The 19,829-nt window shown below is 40.6% G+C and overlaps 3 protein-coding genes across 3 annotated transcripts in view; 1 reads left to right on the forward strand and 2 right to left on the reverse strand.

The window, feature by feature from the left end:
• LOC136331912 (zinc finger protein 420-like) overlaps window positions 1-19,829 on the forward strand; it is a 320,698-nt gene that overhangs the window by 226,564 nt on the left and 74,305 nt on the right.
• Window positions 1-19,829, reverse strand: part of LOC136331895 (zinc finger protein 737-like) — a 122,511-nt gene that overhangs the window by 76,800 nt on the left and 25,882 nt on the right. Inside the window, exons 3-4 of the mRNA XM_066271060.1 lie at window positions 12,882-13,008; window positions 7,761-7,819 (exon numbers count right to left, since the gene is read on the reverse strand). Of these exons, the coding sequence (XP_066127157.1) occupies window positions 7,761-7,819; window positions 12,882-13,008 (186 nt within the window). The remainder of the gene's footprint in view (window positions 1-7,760; window positions 7,820-12,881; window positions 13,009-19,829) is intronic.
• On the reverse strand, window positions 3,245-5,173 carry LOC136328827 (zinc finger protein 91-like; the record flags this gene model as incomplete). The annotated part of the gene is made up of 1 exon (XM_066264817.1): window positions 3,245-5,173. A coding segment is annotated over one exon (1,929 nt), but the record flags the coding sequence as incomplete, so codon positions are not given.

Genomic DNA, 19,829 nt, shown 5'->3' on the forward strand with positions numbered 1-19,829 from the left:
CCTCTTTGGTGTCCAGGGAAAATTTTAAAGGCTTCCAAGATGTCAGGAATGTCCAAGGACTAGCTGGGACCGGGCATTTCTAAGCCTGTGGCTAGGCTTTTACAAACAACTATAGTGAATTAAACTTGTGTAATGGTCAGGTCCTTCCTCAATACAAGCTTTCCGTGACATTTCTGCAAAGGTAAACTTTTTGGTACATTTTAAAACAAAGGTAAGAGAATATCAGGCAAAATAACTACAACTTCAATGTGGAGGATGAGAATGTTCTGTTTTGAGCCCTAGTGGGAAGATGGGTGATAGGAATTTGAACTTTAAAGGAGCTCTGGATCTAAAGGAACCAACTTAAAGCTAACACTCATGTTAACAGCAAAGAAATACGAGGCAGCTAGAACACTTTATCAAACTCAGAACTGGGGAAACACCAATTTTCAGTGAATGCTAAGAATTCATTTTGTTTATGGGAAGTTTTGTTGCTTTTAAAATGTATGAGTGAGTGAAAGAAACATTTACAAGAGAAAAAACTACACGGATACTTTCGTTTTCATAGATATTCCATCTGAAAATCAACTAAATCCAAATCAGACAAAACCCAAGGAAATTATTTCCATATAAATCAATTTAAATCCAATTACTGTACATATTAATCACATACATGTAATTGTAGTATTAGCACTCACATTCAATAATAAAAAGCACAAAATCACAAGCAATGGAATTGTTTGACTATACACTGAGGGGTGATGCTCAAACAAGAAATGATGTCACACTGAGCAGCAGAAAGTGTGGCTCGCCCTATTTTCACAAAATTAGCAGCAAGGTCATGTGGGCACGTCAACAATATCCAAGATAAATTTTCGCTGAAGAAATCGACAAAAATGTAAATCAATAATAACTAAAGTAAATTAAAACCAAAGTATTACTGTATTTAAATAATTGGTGCAAAATTTGGACATGTATCTTTCTCTTTTCTCATTCTAAAATAGATGCAAATATTTAGATTTTGAAAGATTTCAAGATTGGCTCTGGTTAGTTAGCTCGGTTTGTTACCACTGTCATCCTGAAACAAGCAGGTGACAAGTTTAATCTGCAGACAGGTCACACATAGGAAGCAAAGAAGAGAAATGCATGAGTGAATGAAAGACTGTGCCAGATTCACAATGATAGAGCTTCTCTCCAATACGAAGTCTCTGATGTTCATTAAAAACTGAGAAATGGACAATGGCTTTTCCACGTTCTCTACAATTAAAGGGTTCACCGACCATGGCTGGTTGGCTCAGCAGTTGAGCACTGGCCCAGTGTATGGAAGTTCTGGGTTTGATTCCCAGCCAGGGTACACAGGAGAAGCACCCATCTCTTCTCCACCCTTTCTGCTCTCCTTTCTCTCTCTACTGCAGCCAATGCTCCATGGGGGCAAAGTTGGCCCAGGTGCTGAGAATAGATCTATAGCTTCCACCTCAGTGGCTACAATGGCTTCAGTTGCAAAGGAGCAATGTCCAGGATGGGCAGAGGATCAACCCCTAGTGGGCATGCCAGGTGAATCCTGGTTGGGCACACACGGAGTCTGTCTACCCATGACTTACTTCAGAAAAATAGCAAAAAATAAAAATTAAAATATAAAGAGCTTCTCACCAATATGAAATTTCCAATGTTCAGTAAGGTTGGAGAAAAACCTAACGGCTTTGTCACATTCTTCACATTTACGTGTCTTCTCACCAGTATGTATTCTTGAATGCTGAATAAGATTTGGTGATCTTCAAAAAGCTTCACAATTCTCTAAATTTGTATGATTTTCTTTCCCATGTGAATCCTCTGATGTATAATTAACTGTGACTTTCACCTAAAGGTTTTGCCACATTCCAAACATGAGACCTGTAAGTCCAGTAGTTGTGGGCTTCAAAGCCACCACCAGGCCCATGCAGGTTCACATTAGATTCCAGATAGACTGTAATGAAACAACGGAGCCAAGAACTGGTAGCCCATTTTCTTTATTTCTAGCCTCACACTCTGGTGAGTAAAAACAAGCACATGGAAAACAAAAGCCACTCTTTCAGTGCTCACAAATCTACCAACACATCTGAGTTTTTCTAGAAACGAAGGCCATCACCAGGTCAGTGGAGCTTACAAAGCCCCTCACTCCAAATCCTCATCAGCAGGCCTCCATCTCGCCAACCTCCATTCGACCAGTCTTCCCTGCAACATGGTCTCCTCTAAAAGCGCCTCCTAGATCCTGTTTAAAATTTTTGGCGTGACAATCCCTCCTCCAACATACATTATCATAACTAAGCCCCTTCCCAAGCATAAAGATAATTAGCTGTATCACCTGGGTGATGGCCATTCACGTGACCAGTGCCATTTTTAACAATAAAAGTGAGCAAAACCAGAAAATACAGATTTTACAAACTTATTTGCCCAACAAGACCTCTCTCCAGTATAAATTTTCTGATGATTATTTAGAGCTGATGAATTTCAAAAGGCATTACCATATTGTCTGTATTTTGTATACTTTCTCTATGGTGTAATTTCTTTGATGTACAAAAAAGTATAACATCTGGGTTAAGGTTTTGCCACACTCTAAACATTTATGAGACCTTTCTTCAGCATAAATTTTGCGAAGTTAGCAAGAGGCGAGGAATGGTTGAAAGCATTTCCACATTCTTCACATTTGTATTGTTTCTCTCCTGTGTAAGTTTTTCAATGCTTAGCAAGAGCTGAGGAATAGTTAAATCCTTGACACATTGCCTGCAACTGTATGGTCTCTCTCCTGTGTGAATTCTTTGATGTTGAGTAATGTTTGATTTACAAAAAAAGGTTTTGCCACATTCTAAACATTGGAGAGATGTATGTCCGGTATGAATTTTCTAATGGTAATAGTCGAGGAACAACTAAAGTATTTGCCACATTCTCTACAGTTGTATGGTTTTTTTCTTATGATTTTTTTTTGATGCATACTAAGAGCTGAGAAGTCATGAAAAGCTTTGCCACATTCTGTACCTTTCTAAGGTTTCTCTCCTGTGTGCATTCTTTGATGTTTAGTAAAAGCTGTGGAGCAGCTAAAGGCTTTGCCGCATTCTCTACATTTGTATGGTTTCTCTCCTATGTGAGTTCTTTGATGCACAGTAAGAGCAGAGAACTGTCTAAAGGCTTTGCCACATTATCTTCATTTGTATGATTTTACTCCAGTATGAATTCTTCAATGTACAATAAGAGAAGTATCATTAAATGCTTTTCCTCATTGTTTGCAATTCTATAGTCTCTCTCCTCTATGAACTTTTTGATGTTGAGTAAGGTTTGATTTATGAATAAAAGTCTTGCCACATTCTAAACATTGGTGAGACCTCTCTCCAGTATGAATTTCCTGATGGTAGGTAAGAGTTGAGGATTGGCTAAAGGCTTTGCTACATACTTTACATTTGTATGGTTTCTCTCCTGCGTGAGTTCTTTGATGTATAGTAAGATCAGAGAAATAATTAAAGACTTTGCCACATTCTCTACATTTATGTGGTTTTTCCCCTCTGTGAATTCTTTTACGTACAGTAAGGTGTAATTTCTGGATAAATGTTTTGCCACATTCTAAACATCTGTGAGACCTCTCTCCAGTATGAACTGTCTGATGGTCAGTAACAGTTGAGGATGGTATAAAGGCTTTGCCACATTCTTCACATTTGTATGGTTTCTCTCCTGTGTGAATTCTTTGATGTATAGTAAGATCTGAGAAATAACTAAAGGCTTCACCACATTCTCTATATTTGTGTGGTTTTACTACTGTATGAATACTCTGATGTACAGTAAGAGTAGAGGTATCATTAAATGCTTTTCCACATTGTATGCTATTGTATGGTCTCTCCTGTGTGAATTCTTTGATGTTGTGTAAAGTTTGATTTATGAATTTATGACTAAAGGTTTTGCCACATTCTAAACATTGGTGAGACCTCTCTCCAGTATGAATTTTCTGATGGTCAGTAAGATTTGAGGATTGTATAAAGCCTTTGCCACACTCTCTACATTTGTAAGGTTTCTCTCCTGTGTGAGTTCTTTCATGCACAGTAAGAGCTGAAGATAGGTAAAAGGCTTTGCCACAAAGTCTACATTTGTATGGTCTCACTCCTGTGTGAATTCTTTGATGTACAGTAAGAATAGAGTTATCTCTAAATGCTTTTCCACATTGTCTGCAATAGTATGGTTTTTCACCTGTGTGAATTCTTTGATGTACAATAAGGTGTGATTTCCGGATAAAGGTTTTGTCACATTCTAAACATTTATGAGACCTCTCTCCAGTATGAATTGTCTGATGGTCAGAAAGAATTGAGGATCGTATAAAGGCTTTGCCATATTCTCCACATTTGTATGGTTTCTCTCTTGTGTGAGTTCTTTCATGCACAGTAACAGCTGAGGAATTGCGAAAGGCTTTGCCACATTGTCTACATTTGTATGGTTTTACTCCTGTATGAATTCTCTGATGTACAGTAAGAGCAGAGTTATCATTAAATGCTTTTCCACATTGTATGCAATTGTATGGTCTCTCTCCTGTGTGAATTCTTTGATGTTGAATAAGGCTTGATTTACGAGTAAAGGTTTTGCCACATTCTAAACATTGGTGAGACCTCTCTCCAGTATGAATTTTCTGATGGTAGGTAAGAGCTGAGGCTATTGCAAAGGCTTTGCCACATTCTCTACATTTGTAAGGTTTCTCTCCTGTATGAGTTCTTATATGCACAGTAAGAGCTGAGGATTGGCAAAAGCCTTTGCCACATTGTCTACATTTGTATGGTTTTACTCCTGTATGAATTCTCTGATGTACAGTAAGAGTACAGGTATCCTTAAATGCTTTTCCATATTGTCTGCAATTGTACGGTTTCTCTCCTGTGTGAATTCTTTGATGTACAATAAGGTATGATTTCTGGAGAAAGGTTTTGCCACATTCTAAACATTGGTGAGACCTCTCTTTGGTAGGAATTTTCTGATGATAGGTAAGAGCTGAGGATCGTACAAAGGCTTTTCCACATTCTCTGCATTTGTAAATTCTCACTTTGGCATCAATATATCTCTCATATAAAGTAAGATATGCATTCCAATTAAGTGTTTTATCACGTTCTTTACATTTATAAAGTGTTTCTTCAGTATGGACTTTCTTAAGTGTATTTACATGAGAAATTAAACTGAAAGCACTCTTACATGAATTTTAATTGTAAGCTTCATTTTTAGTATGAATATTCTCATTGTCATTATGATTTGAAGATTGCTTGAAAGATTCAACACATTTAGTTTGTTCATTTGTCTTCTCCAGAATATGAAGAACCTGATGATTATTAGAATGCGACATCTGGTCAGACACTCTTCCTTGTTCATAATGGTTCTCTGGAAATAAAGTTTTCTCATTTTGATTACGAACTGATTCTTTTTTAAAGCTTTTCCCATGTTCATTGCAATGGTAACATCTGTCTTCATTATGTGTACTCTGGTAATCATCAAAGATAGGTATGCTTTTAGTGAAAGGTATAATTTCTTTTTAATATTTACACTTATTCTCAAATATCTACACTGTGATACCTATATTAAACAATGTTGGCTGTACAAAATTTTCTCCAAAGTTAATGAATATTATAGACATTGAAATGGAAAACATTTGAAAACAAATCCAATGATTATTTTCTCTAAAGATTACATAAGTTAATAGCTTTTCCTGATTTCCTTTACAAAAATATGTAGTAGTAAAGAATACTTTTTATCATCAGTTTTTAATTATTTTTTTTTAGTGGGAGTATAGGAGTCAGAGAGACAGTCCCACATGCACCCTGACCAGAACTGACCTGCAAGGGGCAATGGGGATGTTGCTCCATTAGTCAGCGATGGAATTATTTTAGTGCCTGGAGAATAAACCACATAGCTATCCTCAGTGCTCGAGGACAACTCACTAAAGCAATACAACCATGGCTGTGATTTTGGAAGAGAAAGAGAAGCAAGAGGGGGATGGGTAAATAAGCAAAAGGTTGGTTTTCTTGTAAGTCCTGACCCAGAATCAAACCTGGGACATCCATACTCTTAGCAACTCTACCACGAAGGAAACTGGCTGGAGCCAATCTGCCCTTTTATAAACTAACTGATAGGCAATGTAGCTGACTTAAAGAGGAAGCTTCACTAATGTGGAATATTTTGAACTATTGACAACATAGACTTAACCAGAAATAATAGTCCTGTCACAGCCAAATAGGTCAATTGGTTGAAGCATCATCCTGAAGCACAGAGGTTGCTGGTTTGATTCCCAGCCAGGGTACATAAAAAAATATGTATGTTCCTGTCTCTCTAACCTTTTTCTGTTCCTTTCTTTTGATATAGTCAATGCAACAAGCTTTTTTGCTTTTTTGAGAAAGGCAGGGAGAAAGAGACAAAACATTGATTTCCTCTTATATGAGCCCCCACTGGGGAATCAGACCAGCAGTGTCCATGCTCCAGGACAACTCATCAACTAACTGACCTATCCAGGCAGAACTGAGTTTTTTTTTATATTCTGAGAGTCAGAGATGAAGGGAGAGAAAGAGAAACAAGAAGGGAAGCATTCATTTGTTGCCCAACCCTGCTGTCCATTCATTGGCAGCTTCTCCCTTGTGCCCCTAGAAGCGATTACATCCACAACCTTGTTTCAGTATGATGCTTTTAACAAACTGAGAGCTTAACAGGCCAGAGTGGAATAAACACTTAAATAATTAATAATAATAATGGCCCTGGCGGGTTGGCTCAACCATAAAGCATGGGCTTGGCATGTGGAAGTCCAGAATTTGATCCTTGGCCAGGGCACAGAGGATAAGGGGCCATATGCTTCTCCATCCTTCCCCCTATCCTTTCTCTCTATTTCTTTCTCTCCTGCAGTCAAGACTCCACTAGAGCAAAGTTGGCCTGGGATTTAAGAATGGCTCAATGGCTTCTGCCTCACGCGCTAGAATAACTCTTATTACAGTGGAGGAATGTCCCAGAGGAGCCAAGCATAAGCCCCTGGAAGGCATGCCAGGTCATTCCTGGTTGGGCACATGCAGCACTCTGTCTTTCTTCCTCTGCCCACTTCTCACTTTGGAAAAATATCAATAATAATAATAATAATAATGGTCCCACCATGGTCAATGCCATCCATTGGTTTCACTGTCATCCCAGTATGCAAAGGTCTCAGGCTCACTCTCTGGTCAAGCCACATACAGGAAAATATCAATTTTTTGGCCCTGGCCAGTTGGCTCAGTGGTAGAGCATCGGCCTGGTGTGCAGGAGTCCTGGCTTCAATTCCCGGCCAGGACACATAGGAGAAGCGCCCACCTGCTTCTCCACCCCTCCCCCTCTCCTTCCTCTCTGTCTTCCCCTCCCGCAGCCGAGGCTCCATTGGAGCAAAAGATGGCCCGGGCACTGGGGATGGCTCCTTGTCCTCTGCCCCAGGCGCTAGAGTGGCTCTGGTCGTGACAGAGCGACGCCCCGGATGGGCAGAGCATCGCCCCCTGGTGGGTGTGCCGGGTGGATTTCGGTTGGGCACATGCGGGAGTCTGTCTGACTGCCTCCCCGTTTCCAGATTCAGAAAAAAAAAATACAAAAAAAAAAATCAATTTTTCTGTCAATGTCTCCCTCTCTCCTCCCATTTCTCTTTTAATATATAAATAACAACAAAAAAAATTGTGGCAGGTTAGTTCTGTCCACATTAATATCCTTTATTCTCAGCACTCTTCTTAAATTTCTGAGGCTTTCATTAGGTTCACATCATCAAAATCACACCTTCCATATCTTACCAGTATTGTTTTAGAGAAGAAATCTTCATTTCCTGGATTTTGTAACAAGGTCTGGTTGTCTTCAGATGGCATAGATGTAAGATACAAAACATGACAATTATGACACAAGGTAAATGGATATACCAGCAAGTATTGACAAAATTACATTTTAAGTACACGAAAGGCAGATTAAGAATTCAAGGCAAAACCAAGAAAGGAAAAAATAAAAAGAGTCACAACAGACAAGAATAAAAACATTTATTACCGACAATATCTGCGGAAACACTGAAGCACACACGGGCAATAGGAAAAGAACATTTTCAATAATCAGTTACTTCTTATGAAACAGAAATGACAGTAATGTATGTTCAATGAACTGGTTGCTTTACTGCTTCCTGAAAGATCATTCTGTTTTCCATGACACAGTGTGAAGAGAAAAGTAGTACATGGTGAATGTACTGTAAAGGCAATTTTTTAAAAAGTAATTGTTCAAGCACAGAGACTGCAGTACTGAGGACAGATATCAAAAACAGAAACAGCATGCTTGGTGGACCAGTAAATAAATTTTTAACCTAGGACACTGAAGTACCAGGTCTCAATCCCTGAGGTCTCTGTCCTGAGCATGACATTTGCCTAGAGTGCAAACTCCAAAGTTTAAGAGCAAGGACACTCAGCCTGACCAGGTGGTGGCACAGTTAATTGTCAGCTGAGATGTTGAGGAACCAGGTCCAAAACCCCAAGGTTACTGGCTAAAGTGTGGGCACACCAAATGAATAGTCGGGCCACTGATGTAGGAATATTGATGTCCAGTATGTCACTGGCATAGATATGAACACATTGTCACTGGCCAGAAACTCAAGGTCACTGGCTTGAGTAAAGAGTGAATGGCTTAGGTGGAGCTCCCCATCAAGGCCCATATAAGAAAGTAATCAATGAACAACTAACATGCCCCAACTATGAAGTTAATGCTTTTCTTTGGACTCTCTGATTGTCCTTCTCTCTCACACATAAAAAAATAGAAGACAGAGAAAGAAATATAATATCAAGGTCACCAGTTGAAGCATGGGATTGTCATAATTGTATGCTTACTAGCTTGATTGTAAGCTTGCCAGCTTCAGCAAGGCATCACTGCCTCAGCTGAAGACCCTCAGTCAAGGCAAATATAAGAAGTAGGCACTGAACAACTAACTAACATGACTCAAATATGAGTTGAAGCCTCTTACCTGTCTCCCTTGATCACTCTCACTCTCAGTACAAAAGAGAGAGGGTCATCTTAAAATACAAAAAGGATCAGGGTCATTGTAAAATAAAGAAAAAATATCAAGAATGTGAATATAAATGTTAAGAAATAAAACAATGAGCCTGACCAGGCAGTGGCGCAGTGGATAGAGCATCAGACGGGGATGTGGAGGACCCAGGTTTGAGACCCTAAGGTCGCCAGCTTGAACGTGGGCTCATCTGGTTTGAGCAAGGCTCACCAGCGTGAGCCCAAGGTTGTTGCCTTGAGCAAGGGGACACTCGATCAGCTGTAGCCCCCTATCAAGGCACATATGAGAAACCAATCCAAAAACAACTAAGAAACCGTAACAAAAAATTGATGTTTTTTCTCATCTCTCTCCCTTCCTGTCTATCCCTATCTGTCCCTCTCCCTGACTCTGTCTCCGCCACTAAAAAAAATAAAATAAAATAAAATAAAATGATGATAAAAAAGAATGAATCTTTAGCATTTGCATAAATATGGACACACATAGAAGGTATTATGTTAAGGAAGTGGTCGGCAAACTCATTAGTCAACAGAGCCAAATAACAGTACAATGATTAAAATTTCTTTTGAGAGCCAAATTTTTTAAACTTAAACTATATAGGTAGGTACATTTCTTATCGAGGTAGCATCCAAAACGTGGTATTTTGTGGAAGAGCCACACTCAAGGGGCCCAAGCTGCATGTGGCTCGCGAGGCGCAGTTTGCCGTCCACTGTAAGGGAAATAAAGTTGACACAGAAACACATGTACCATTTGATGTCAGTTATATTTGTAATCTAAAGAACAATATAAATGAATAAACAACCAGAAAGACACTCACAGGGACAGTGAACAGAGTGATGGCTGCCAGAGGAGATGAAAGACTGGGACTAAAATTTGAAACACTTCAGAAGAACACACTGGTAGTTACAGACGGTCGTGGGATGTAAAGTGCACCATGGGGACTATAGTAAATAATACTGTGTTAACTATGCTGGGTCCTCGAAATATCACGAGGAATACTTCTAGTTTTTATAAAGTACATGAAGGTTTAACCACTATCATCTACATCTGAAAGTAGTTCAAAATAATACTGAATGAAAAAGAAAATGCAAATAAATAACAGAAAATTAATCTGCAGAATTTTGAAAATTATATAAACATTTCACTGATCAAAAATCCTTCTATAGGCCCTGGCCAGTTGGCTCAGCGGTAGAGCGTCGGCCTAGCGTGCAGAGGACCTGGGTTTGATTCCCAGCCAGGGCACACAGGAGAAGCGCCCATTTGCTTCTCCACCCCTCCGCCGCGCCTTCCTCTCTGTCTCTCTCTTCCCCTCCCGCAGCCGAGGCTCCATTGGAGCAAAGATGGCCCGGGCGCTGGGGATGGCTCTGTGGCCTCTGCCTCAGGCGCTAGAGTGGCTCTGGTTGCAACATGGCAACACCCAGGATGGGCAGAGCGTCGCCCCCTGGTGGGCAGAGCGTCGCCCCTGGTGGGCGTGCCAGGTGGATCCCGGTCGGGCGCATGCGGGAGTCTGTCTGACTGTCTCTCCCTGTTTCCAGCTTCAGAAAAATGCAAAAAAAAAAAAATCCTTCTATATTAGCTATAATTTATAACTGAGTGTACTCTCAAACCACAAAACGTTTGCACCATGACATTATACAGTAGAAAAAATTCTTAGACAATGCATTCAAGTCATTCAAAAATAATATCACGTATAATTGTAATGAAGATATTTAAATGACATGAAAAAGTTTTTCTCGTTTGCTGTTATTTCAACTACACTTACGTGTGTAGGTTGTAATCCACCTAAAAAATAACCTTCATTTCTAAATAAAAAAAGCATTACAAAGTTCTGAAATATGAACAGACTACTCTAGTCTTTAAACATTTCAGATTAAGCACACAAGAAGGAAACATACTAAGAAAGCACACAAAAAAATCACTGCTTTTGCCTAAAATAAACTTGAATTAAGGAACAATGCAGTTCTTAAATATAAAGTACCCAATAATGCTGTATCACACTTCTTACCAAAGGAGAACAATTCTGCATGTTGTACCAGGGCTTGTGAATCCAAAAGCACAAATATGACAAAAACTTCATCAATAAGTGAAAACAGAAAAAGTCACAATCCCAGGCAGCTCTGAACTGCACAAGAAAAAATTACAGAATGACAGTGATGATGAAAGCAGGTAACAGTGGACACTTTCCTACCTGCTGTGCAATAAACTAAAGTCGCCTATGACAGTAAGTATTGAAGGACTCTATGAGATACACAGAGACATGAAATTACTCTTATGTAGACAATTAAAAAATACAGACTGGAAATATTTCTTCATTTTCAAGTTAAAGAAAGATAAACCCATGCATGCACCTCGATCTGATGCATATGAAACCCCATCTAGGCCTGTTGTTTTACCTATCTGGGGACATAGTCCCAGTTGAGCTATTTTTAGTGCTGGAGATAGAGAAACCACACAGCCATCGTCAGTGCCTAGGGATAATACACTGGAACCAAACAAGATATGGCTTCAGGAAAAAAGAGAGAGAGTGTGAAAGAAAGAAGAAAGAGATAGGGGAAGAATGGAGAAGCAGATGGTCACTTCCCCTGTATGCCCTGAGTGGAATCGATCCCAGGACATGTACATGCCAAGCTGATGTTCTCCCACTGAGACAAAGTGCCAGGGCCCAGACCAGAAATTTGTAACAATAATTCATACTAAGCAAAGGAACATTTTGAATTGAAACAGAATTAGATCTTCATACATTGGCGAGATGCTTTGTGTTGTGATGAAATCACTGAGTCTACAATCTATATGGTCTTGTAGGAAACGTCCATAGGATTAGAAATTATAAATCTGAGCTGATCAGGCAGTGGCGAAGTGAATAGACGTCAAATGGGGACACAGAGGACCCACGTTTAACACCCCAAGGTTGCAGCTTGAGCGTGGGATCACCAGCTTGGGCACGAGATTGCTACCTTCAGCAGAAGTTCATGGACATGAATGACCCCATGGTCGCTGGTGTGAGCAAGAAATTACTCTCTCCGCGGTAGCCCCCCAATCAAGGCACATAAAAGAAAGCAACAAATGACCATATAAGGTGCAACAACCAAGAACTGATGATTCTTTTCCCTCTCCCTTTGTGTCTCTCTGTCGCTGTCTATGTGTCTGTCACAAGAACAAACAAAACACTTGAAATGAGAAAAAAACATAACATAATTCCTCAGGAACGTAAAAACGTCTTCTGTGGTGCGCAAATCCATTGAAAAGGAGTTATCATGGCAGCTCTCAGTCCAAGGGAAAGACTTAGACCTGACTGCTAATGTAATGATGGAGGTCACTAGGGCAAAATCAGACTCCTCAGAGGATGCCAGAACACAGAATGTGTTAGAGACAAACTGTCCCTCTCTGACAGTAACCAAAATACACCTGGGCCTCTCACAGCTCTTTCCACTGCAGCAGCTTCCCAACCACACTGTAAAGTCTGGCTTCCTCCGTGACCTTTAGATCTCTCACCTGTGTCAAATGCCTCCTCATCCCACCTATCTGGGTGCAAGGATACTCTTCACTTTCTTTCACAGCACAAATTTCTAATTCACTTTGTGCCCATGTGAGAAAACATGGTACAATATTACAATTTTCTAGAAAATAACTTTCCAAAACATTGTTTTCTGAAAACGTCTTAAACATTCTAGAATCATGTAAGTTTTCACAAACTGAGATCTAATCAATGTGCATCATGAAGCCTTTGTTTCTACACCACCAAACCCCCATATTTATTCCTGGATGGCAGAACCATAAAATTACCCTGCACGGAAGAAGCTCCCACGTTATGTTCCCCCCAGTGAAGGAAACAAAAGCTGCAGGGACAGAATAAACTCAAGAAGAACGTCATCCTCACCCAGGGAGACCAGGTTCCAGTAGTTCTCCAACATCATATCCACGTACAGTTTCTGCTGAGCTAGGTCCAGGCTTTCCCACTCCTCCTGAGAGAAATCTACAGCCACATCCCTGTATGTCAATAGTTTCTGGAAGAAAAGAAACATTAACAGAGGTCCGCAGTCTGAGTTCATAATGGCATCCAACATGAAAACAGGGTTAGAATTGGTTTTGTCCTAATACAAAGTGATCCAGTAAGATCATTTTCAGCCAAAAATATATGTATTTTCTGAGTGTGTGTGAGAAAGAGGGTCACACAAACTGGATTGAGTTGAGAAACATCAACTTAAGTTATGAGACTTTTAGTTGTTCATTGCTTTCTAATATATGCCTTGACCAGGTGGCTCTAGCCAAGCCACTGACCCGTTGCTCAAGCCAGAAACCTTTGGATTCATGCCAGCATCCAGGGGGTACTGTCTATAACCCCATGCTCAAGCCAGAGAACCTGGGTTTAAGTCAGTGACCCAGAGCTTTGAAGCTGGATCCTCAGTGTCCCAGGTCAGTGCCTTAATTAACTTCTATGCCACTACCTGGTCAGACAGCAATAATCTTTCCATAAAATATTTTGTCGTCTTTTGTTTCCTTGATCTTTCACACAGTAATATTTTCTGCCTTATTTCCTAACACAGAGGAACTAGGATTACACATGTCCATAAACGCACTACACAGACTTGACTTTCCAAAAGGGTGAATTTTAAAATTAAGGCATCACCGTGACCTGGTATGTGAGGTGGATAGACCATTCTCCTGATTTCCAATGTGGCACGTTCAATTCCTGGTCAAGGTGCATACAAAATATCAACCAATTAATTAATAAATAAGTGAAACAGCAAGTCTTTGTCTTTTCCCTCTATCTCTAAAATTTATCAATAGAATTAAGGTATCAACACAGTCGTGAATTTGTCAATGCTGTATGTGTATCACTCATGATCACTTGTGTATATTTGTCAGGTGGAAAAATCACGAGCTGGAAGTGTAAGTACTTCTTTAATTCTGACGTGGACAACAGTGAACTGCTGTTTTCTAAAAATGCTCATTCTCACTCAGGAGTTCTGGGATGGGGCCTGTGTTTCCACACCTCTAACAAGCTCTCATTTTACCAGTGACACCAATGTCCCCAGTCCACGTGCCACACTCCTGAATAGCACAAAGAAAATACAAGGGAAAATGCATACATGACTGTGAGCTAAAACCTTTTTAAATTTTTTTTTATTTTCCTTTATTGTATTTTTCTGAAGTGAGAAGTGGGGAGGCAGGCAGACAAATTGCCTCATGCGCCTGACTGGGATCCACCAGGCATCCCCATCAGAGGGCGATGCTCTGCCCATGTAGTGTGTTGCTCCATTGCAACCAGAGCCATTCTAAGCACCCGAGGTGGAGGCCATAAAGCCATCCTCAGCTCCCAGGCCAACTTTGCTCCAGTGGAGCCATGGCTGTGGGACAGGAAGAGAGAGAGAGGAAGGAGAGAGGGAAGGGTGAAGAAAAAGATGGGCGCTTCTCCTGTGTGCCCTGGCCAGTAATCGAACCCGGGACTTCCACACGCCGGGCCGACACTCTATTACTGAGCCAACCAGCCAGGGCCCATTAATGGAATTTTTTGTTCTCAATGAATATGATGCACAGCAAACACAAATTTACAATACATAATAATCTTAGAACAAGATATAGCTTAGTTTGCTGTGTGACGCCTCTGTGAAGCAAATGGCTTCAGTTTTCCAGTAGTTAATTTCAAGGAAGGTCTAAGCCAATTAATATCTCCTAATAATTTCTGGAAATCGTTTAAAGTTTGCAAATGATCTGTCCTGATTTCTAATTTCTGTGGGCGAATTTGTTGTCCCTCAATAATTTTTTCTAAATAAGAGAAAGGTAAAGATTGCTGTACTTTTTTAGGAGCTATATAAAGTCCTGATTCTTTCAAAGAATATTCTAGTTGTTGCAAAATGGTCAACACAGTGTCTTTATCTGGATGAGCAATAAGAATATTATCCATGTAATGAATTATATATATCAGGGTGCTGCCTTCATACTGGAGCGATAGCTTGAGAAACATATTTTTGGCAAAAGGGAAGACTGTTAGCCATACCTTGAGGCAAAATTCTCCACTGGTATCACTCCATTGGAGCCTGGAAATTAAGTGAAGGAACACTGAATATAAAACGCTTACAATCATGAGTGCTTAAAGGAATAGTAAAAAAGCAATCCTTCAAGCCAATAATTACAAGGTGAAAATTCCATGGAATGGCAGTAAAAAAAGGGAGTTCTAGCTGGAGAGGACCCATAATTTCTAGTCTTATTTATTGCTCTCAAATCTTGTAATAGTCTCATTAACTGATTTTTTAAAATAACAAATATAAGCATACTCCATGCGCTACATTAGAAGGTTCAATGTGCCCAAGGTGTAATTGCTCTTGTACCAATTGAGCATCTGCTTTATGTTTCTCCTGAGAAAGGGGTCATTGGTCTACCCATACAGGATTATCTGATTTCCGGGTAATTGAGTCTGCACAATGCATTATTGGGGTAGCAGGAGCTACCAGGGCCCCTATGTTAAATTTTGATATCCTAATCCATGCCTTCTGGTATTGGGTGCCACTTCTATGGGGGTGAAAATTCCCTGCTGTTCTTTTCCTAGTCCCTTAGTGGGCAAAATTTCTGATTAAGCATTTGAGTATTGACTAAACTTTTAGGACTGACAATCAAAGCTCCCATATATTTCAAAACATCTCTACCCCACAAATTAACTGGTAATCCAGGGATCACATAAGGCTGAAAAAGTCCAGAATGACCTTCTTTATCTTCCCAATATAGAAAACTAGAGCTTTATTGAGGAGATTTACTCTGCCCTATACCTTGTAATTCTGTGGCTGCTGCATGAGTGGGCCAGGAAGGAGGCCAATGTAGCTTAGCAATAACAGATACATCAGCTCCAGTATCTAAATGTTCTTTAAATTTATGCCCTTATATTGTCAGTTTCATTTCAGGGCATTTCTGAGTTATTTTTTGAATCCAATAGCAAAAATCAGAGGAGCCAAACCCTCAATTCTCTCAGGGCCCCTTTTGCAGGATGTGGCCTGAGAAGCAGAAGTAGCATCCTTATACTATTCTTCTAAGTGTCTGAAGTAGCTTGAGACAAATTCTTTTTTTTTTTTTTAATATTTTCTTTTTTTTTTTCCTTTTTTTAAATTTTTTTTTATTTTATTTATTCATTTTAGAGAGGAGAGAGAGAGACAGGGGGAGGAGCTGGAAGCATCAACTCCCATATGTGCCTTGACCAGGCAAGCCCAGGGTTTCGAACCGGTGACCTCAGCATTTCCAGGTCGACGCTTTATCCACTGCACCACCATAGGTCAGGCATGAGACAAATTCTTGAAATGACTTATGAGAGCCATGCTTAACTTTGTTCAATTTCTTTGTTTTACCTACCTGAGTATAGCCTTACACATATACAAGACAATTTCTGCACAAAAACAGAAGTATAACATATAACTTTGATTAATCCTAATACTTAAATTGCTATTTGGCTCCTAACTCTGAACACACCTCACAATGTACTAACCAAATTTGTAAGTCTTAAGGATCTACATTCTATTCTATTTAAATTTATATGAGTGCTCCATAAAAGTTCTAAAATCATTTTATTTTTTCAATATTAGAACCGGCATTTCCAATTTTTGCATGCAAAAACTTAATTCAGGCCTTAAAAACAGATACATTTTAGAAATATTAAACAAAGACTAAAGAGAAACAAGAATAAGACGAAACAGACAAACCAGAGAGAAATCCGGGATTTCAGAGCACAACCAGATTAGAAAGATGCCTGCCTGATCTTAGGGCATTTTCTTACAGAGGGACTGAAGGATGGGACTAAACAAAATTTCCCCAAGAAAATTTTCTCAGCAGCTACTGGGATATTTTCTATAGTTAGATTTAACACAGGTCCCCTACCTCAATTTCCAGGCAAAGAATAAGAAAAAAACAAAATGATAGTTCAGAAGTTTGTAGTTAAAACATTAAAGAAAATCAGACCATAACAGGAAAAGCTGTAACTTTCCTAATACCCGAGTCTCCTATCCATTCTCAAATTCTATAGTTGCTGTAACCAGCAGTTCAGGTTGACTATGCTGAGATTTCTCCCCTATCTCAACTTCAGCTGAGCGGCAGTCTAAGTAGCGGGAGAACCAGAGGCAGCTACACTGTCCTATGTTCCTTGGCCTCCAAGCCATAAAGTACAGCACCAACTGCCAGAGAGACTGCCACTTTCATTCCTCCTGCCGTAGTCTCCTCACACCACTGCCTTCTCAGAACTTTACCTACTTGCTCCCCTGTAGCAGAAATAACCATTCCTTCCTCTGGGAACTGGGGGCACATATCTTGAACATATCGCAAAAAGCATTCTAGCTGCATAACTATTCTTACAAAAAGGTCCCCTACTTTTGATCCTAATTGTCCCATAATTTATTACTCCCAACTATACTCTCCCCCAAAACTTTCTTTACTCACTTTGCACACTTGGGGAGTTCTGTCATCTTTAGTTTAGTTTTCTCGTACTCAAGTCCCTATTCGGGCGCCACTTGCCGTGGACCAGCACGGCTAGAAATTCTGGGTCTTGGCCCTGGCCGGTTGGCTCAGCGGTAGAGCATCGGCCTAGCATGCGGAGGACCTGGGTTTGATTCCCGGCCAGGGCACACAGGAGAGGCGCCCATTTGCTTCTCCACCCCTCCGCCGCGCCTTTCTCTCTGTCTCTCTCTTCCCCTCCCACAGCCGAGGTTCCATTGGAGCGGGGATGGCCCGGGCGCTGGGGATGGCTCTGTGGCCTCTGCCTCAGGCGCTGGAGTGGCTCTGGTCGCAACATGGCGACGCCCAGGATGGGCGGAGCGTCGCCCCTGGTGGGCGTGCCGGGTGGATCCCAGTCGGGCGCATGCGGGAGTCTGTCTGACTGTCTCTCCCTGTTTCCAGCTTCAGAGAAATGAAAAAAAAAAAATTCTGGGTCTTGAGGGAGAATGGTGCAGAATTATGAAAATAGACTCGTTAAAAAAAGAGGATGGGATCAGGAAGCCTCTTCAATGCTGATGGCAATATCCGATTGCCCCATAGCCCCAGTTTGCTTTATTATATAGCCATATGCAAATAAGGAAGTGTTTAATACAAAGTCTCACATCTGAGGCTAAAACAGGAACTCTCCCAAGGCATAAACAGGAATCCACCCATCATGCATAAGTGAAATCAACCAACATCTGAACAAACAAAGGGTGAGAGGAAGGGCATGTAAATTGCTTCCAGGAACTTAAGCAAGCAAGTTAAGTGAGTACAAATACTCAGCTTCATAGCCAATATGGAGGTGGGAGAACTGAGCCTTTTGCTAAGTCCTAAGCCTTGAATTTACAAAGACTTTTTGCCACTTGCAGTCTACGACACAGTTTCATCCATCTAGTTCTCTTAGCTCATGCCCAACCTTTCTCCTGCAAATTCATACCCTCTATTTGATTTGGCTGATAATGCTGTCCTTTTTCCATTCAGCTCTAGATATATGGAAAAAGTTTATATAGGCAAGGAAGGATCCTCAAACCCCTCAGCGAGATATCCTGAGAATAGCTTATAAGGTCTATAATGACCGAGAGGAACAGAAAAAAGAGAGCCCAAAGAGATCAGGCAAAATACCAGCTCTTGGCATACATCCTTAAAGGGTCCAACATCCCGAAGTGGCCTCATAAGACTCCCATCAGGGACCTGCTTCAAGAGTGGAAAGGTTATTGGGCTAAAGCCTGTTTGGCTTCTTGGCCCCCACTAGGGCCATGCCCTCGCTGTGGGAAAAAGGAACACTGGAAGGTAGGCTGCCTCCCGCTCTTCGAAGGGAGGGTTCAGTCTCTTCCAGCTCTACCCCAGTCACCTCTGACCTAACCTTGCCGAGCCTGCTGGGATTTGCCACTGAAGACTGAAAATGCCCAGGGCTGTTGGCCTCATCTCACGTCACTGTGGACAAACTTAGGGTAATCATCCAAGTAGCAGATAAGCCTATCTCATTTCTTATAGACAAGAGGGCCACTTAATCTGCCTTGCCTGAATATTCAGGTTATGCTCATCTCTAGAAAATCTCTGGTGTGTGTTGAGGGTCTTATTTTCCTTCCCATTTTTCACAAATTCACTGCCTTGTTTAATACATAGGGTCTCCTTTACACACTCTTTTCTACTGCCTCAATGCCTCATGCCTATTTTAGGCTAGGAGATACTCTCCAAATTCAGAACCTCTCTCCTTTGCACACTTCTGTTATGAATTTACCTGTATCCCCAGCATAGTGTATCCCAAGGTTCTCACCACCACAGAGCTGCAAACACCAGGGAAAGGCCCCCTGGTTTCATCTCTCCAGGTTAAAGAAAACAAAAGCTCCATCTCTGCACACGCTGCAGATGGCCCTTCAAGTCTACCTGAATCATTTCCAGAAATCCAGTATTGATATTAAGTTTGAGACAAAAGTTTAATGTGCTAGAAGCAGTGGTCATTGGGACTTGGACGCTAGCTGCAGAGTGTGGAAATGTGGCAACAGTTCCAGTGCCATGCAGACTTTATATGAATGTGACTCCTGCTCCTAGGGACAGTTCTCAGACTGAAGTGGGGTTGGGTTTCATTTACAGATAATGTGGAGCGGTGATGGTGTCAACATGGATTTGTTGAATTACATTAACATATGAAGGACAGTCAAAACTGCAAAGATTTTATTTTAGATCCTGCTGTATTAGCTAAGAATTTGCTTGAAAATCTAAAAGGCTTTAATCCCTTCACTGTATTAAGACACTTGCTTTGGCATTTGTTACTAGTGGCTATTTTAATTGTGTTTATTTCATATTTTTCCAGTCTGCCTCCAAATCAGAACATTGGAAATCAGTTGAGCATCAATCACAGCACAGGAATTAA

The sequence above is a fragment of the Saccopteryx bilineata genome, chromosome 3, assembly GCF_036850765.1.
Source record: "Saccopteryx bilineata isolate mSacBil1 chromosome 3, mSacBil1_pri_phased_curated, whole genome shotgun sequence".
Taxonomy (NCBI): domain Eukaryota; kingdom Metazoa; phylum Chordata; class Mammalia; order Chiroptera; family Emballonuridae; genus Saccopteryx; species Saccopteryx bilineata.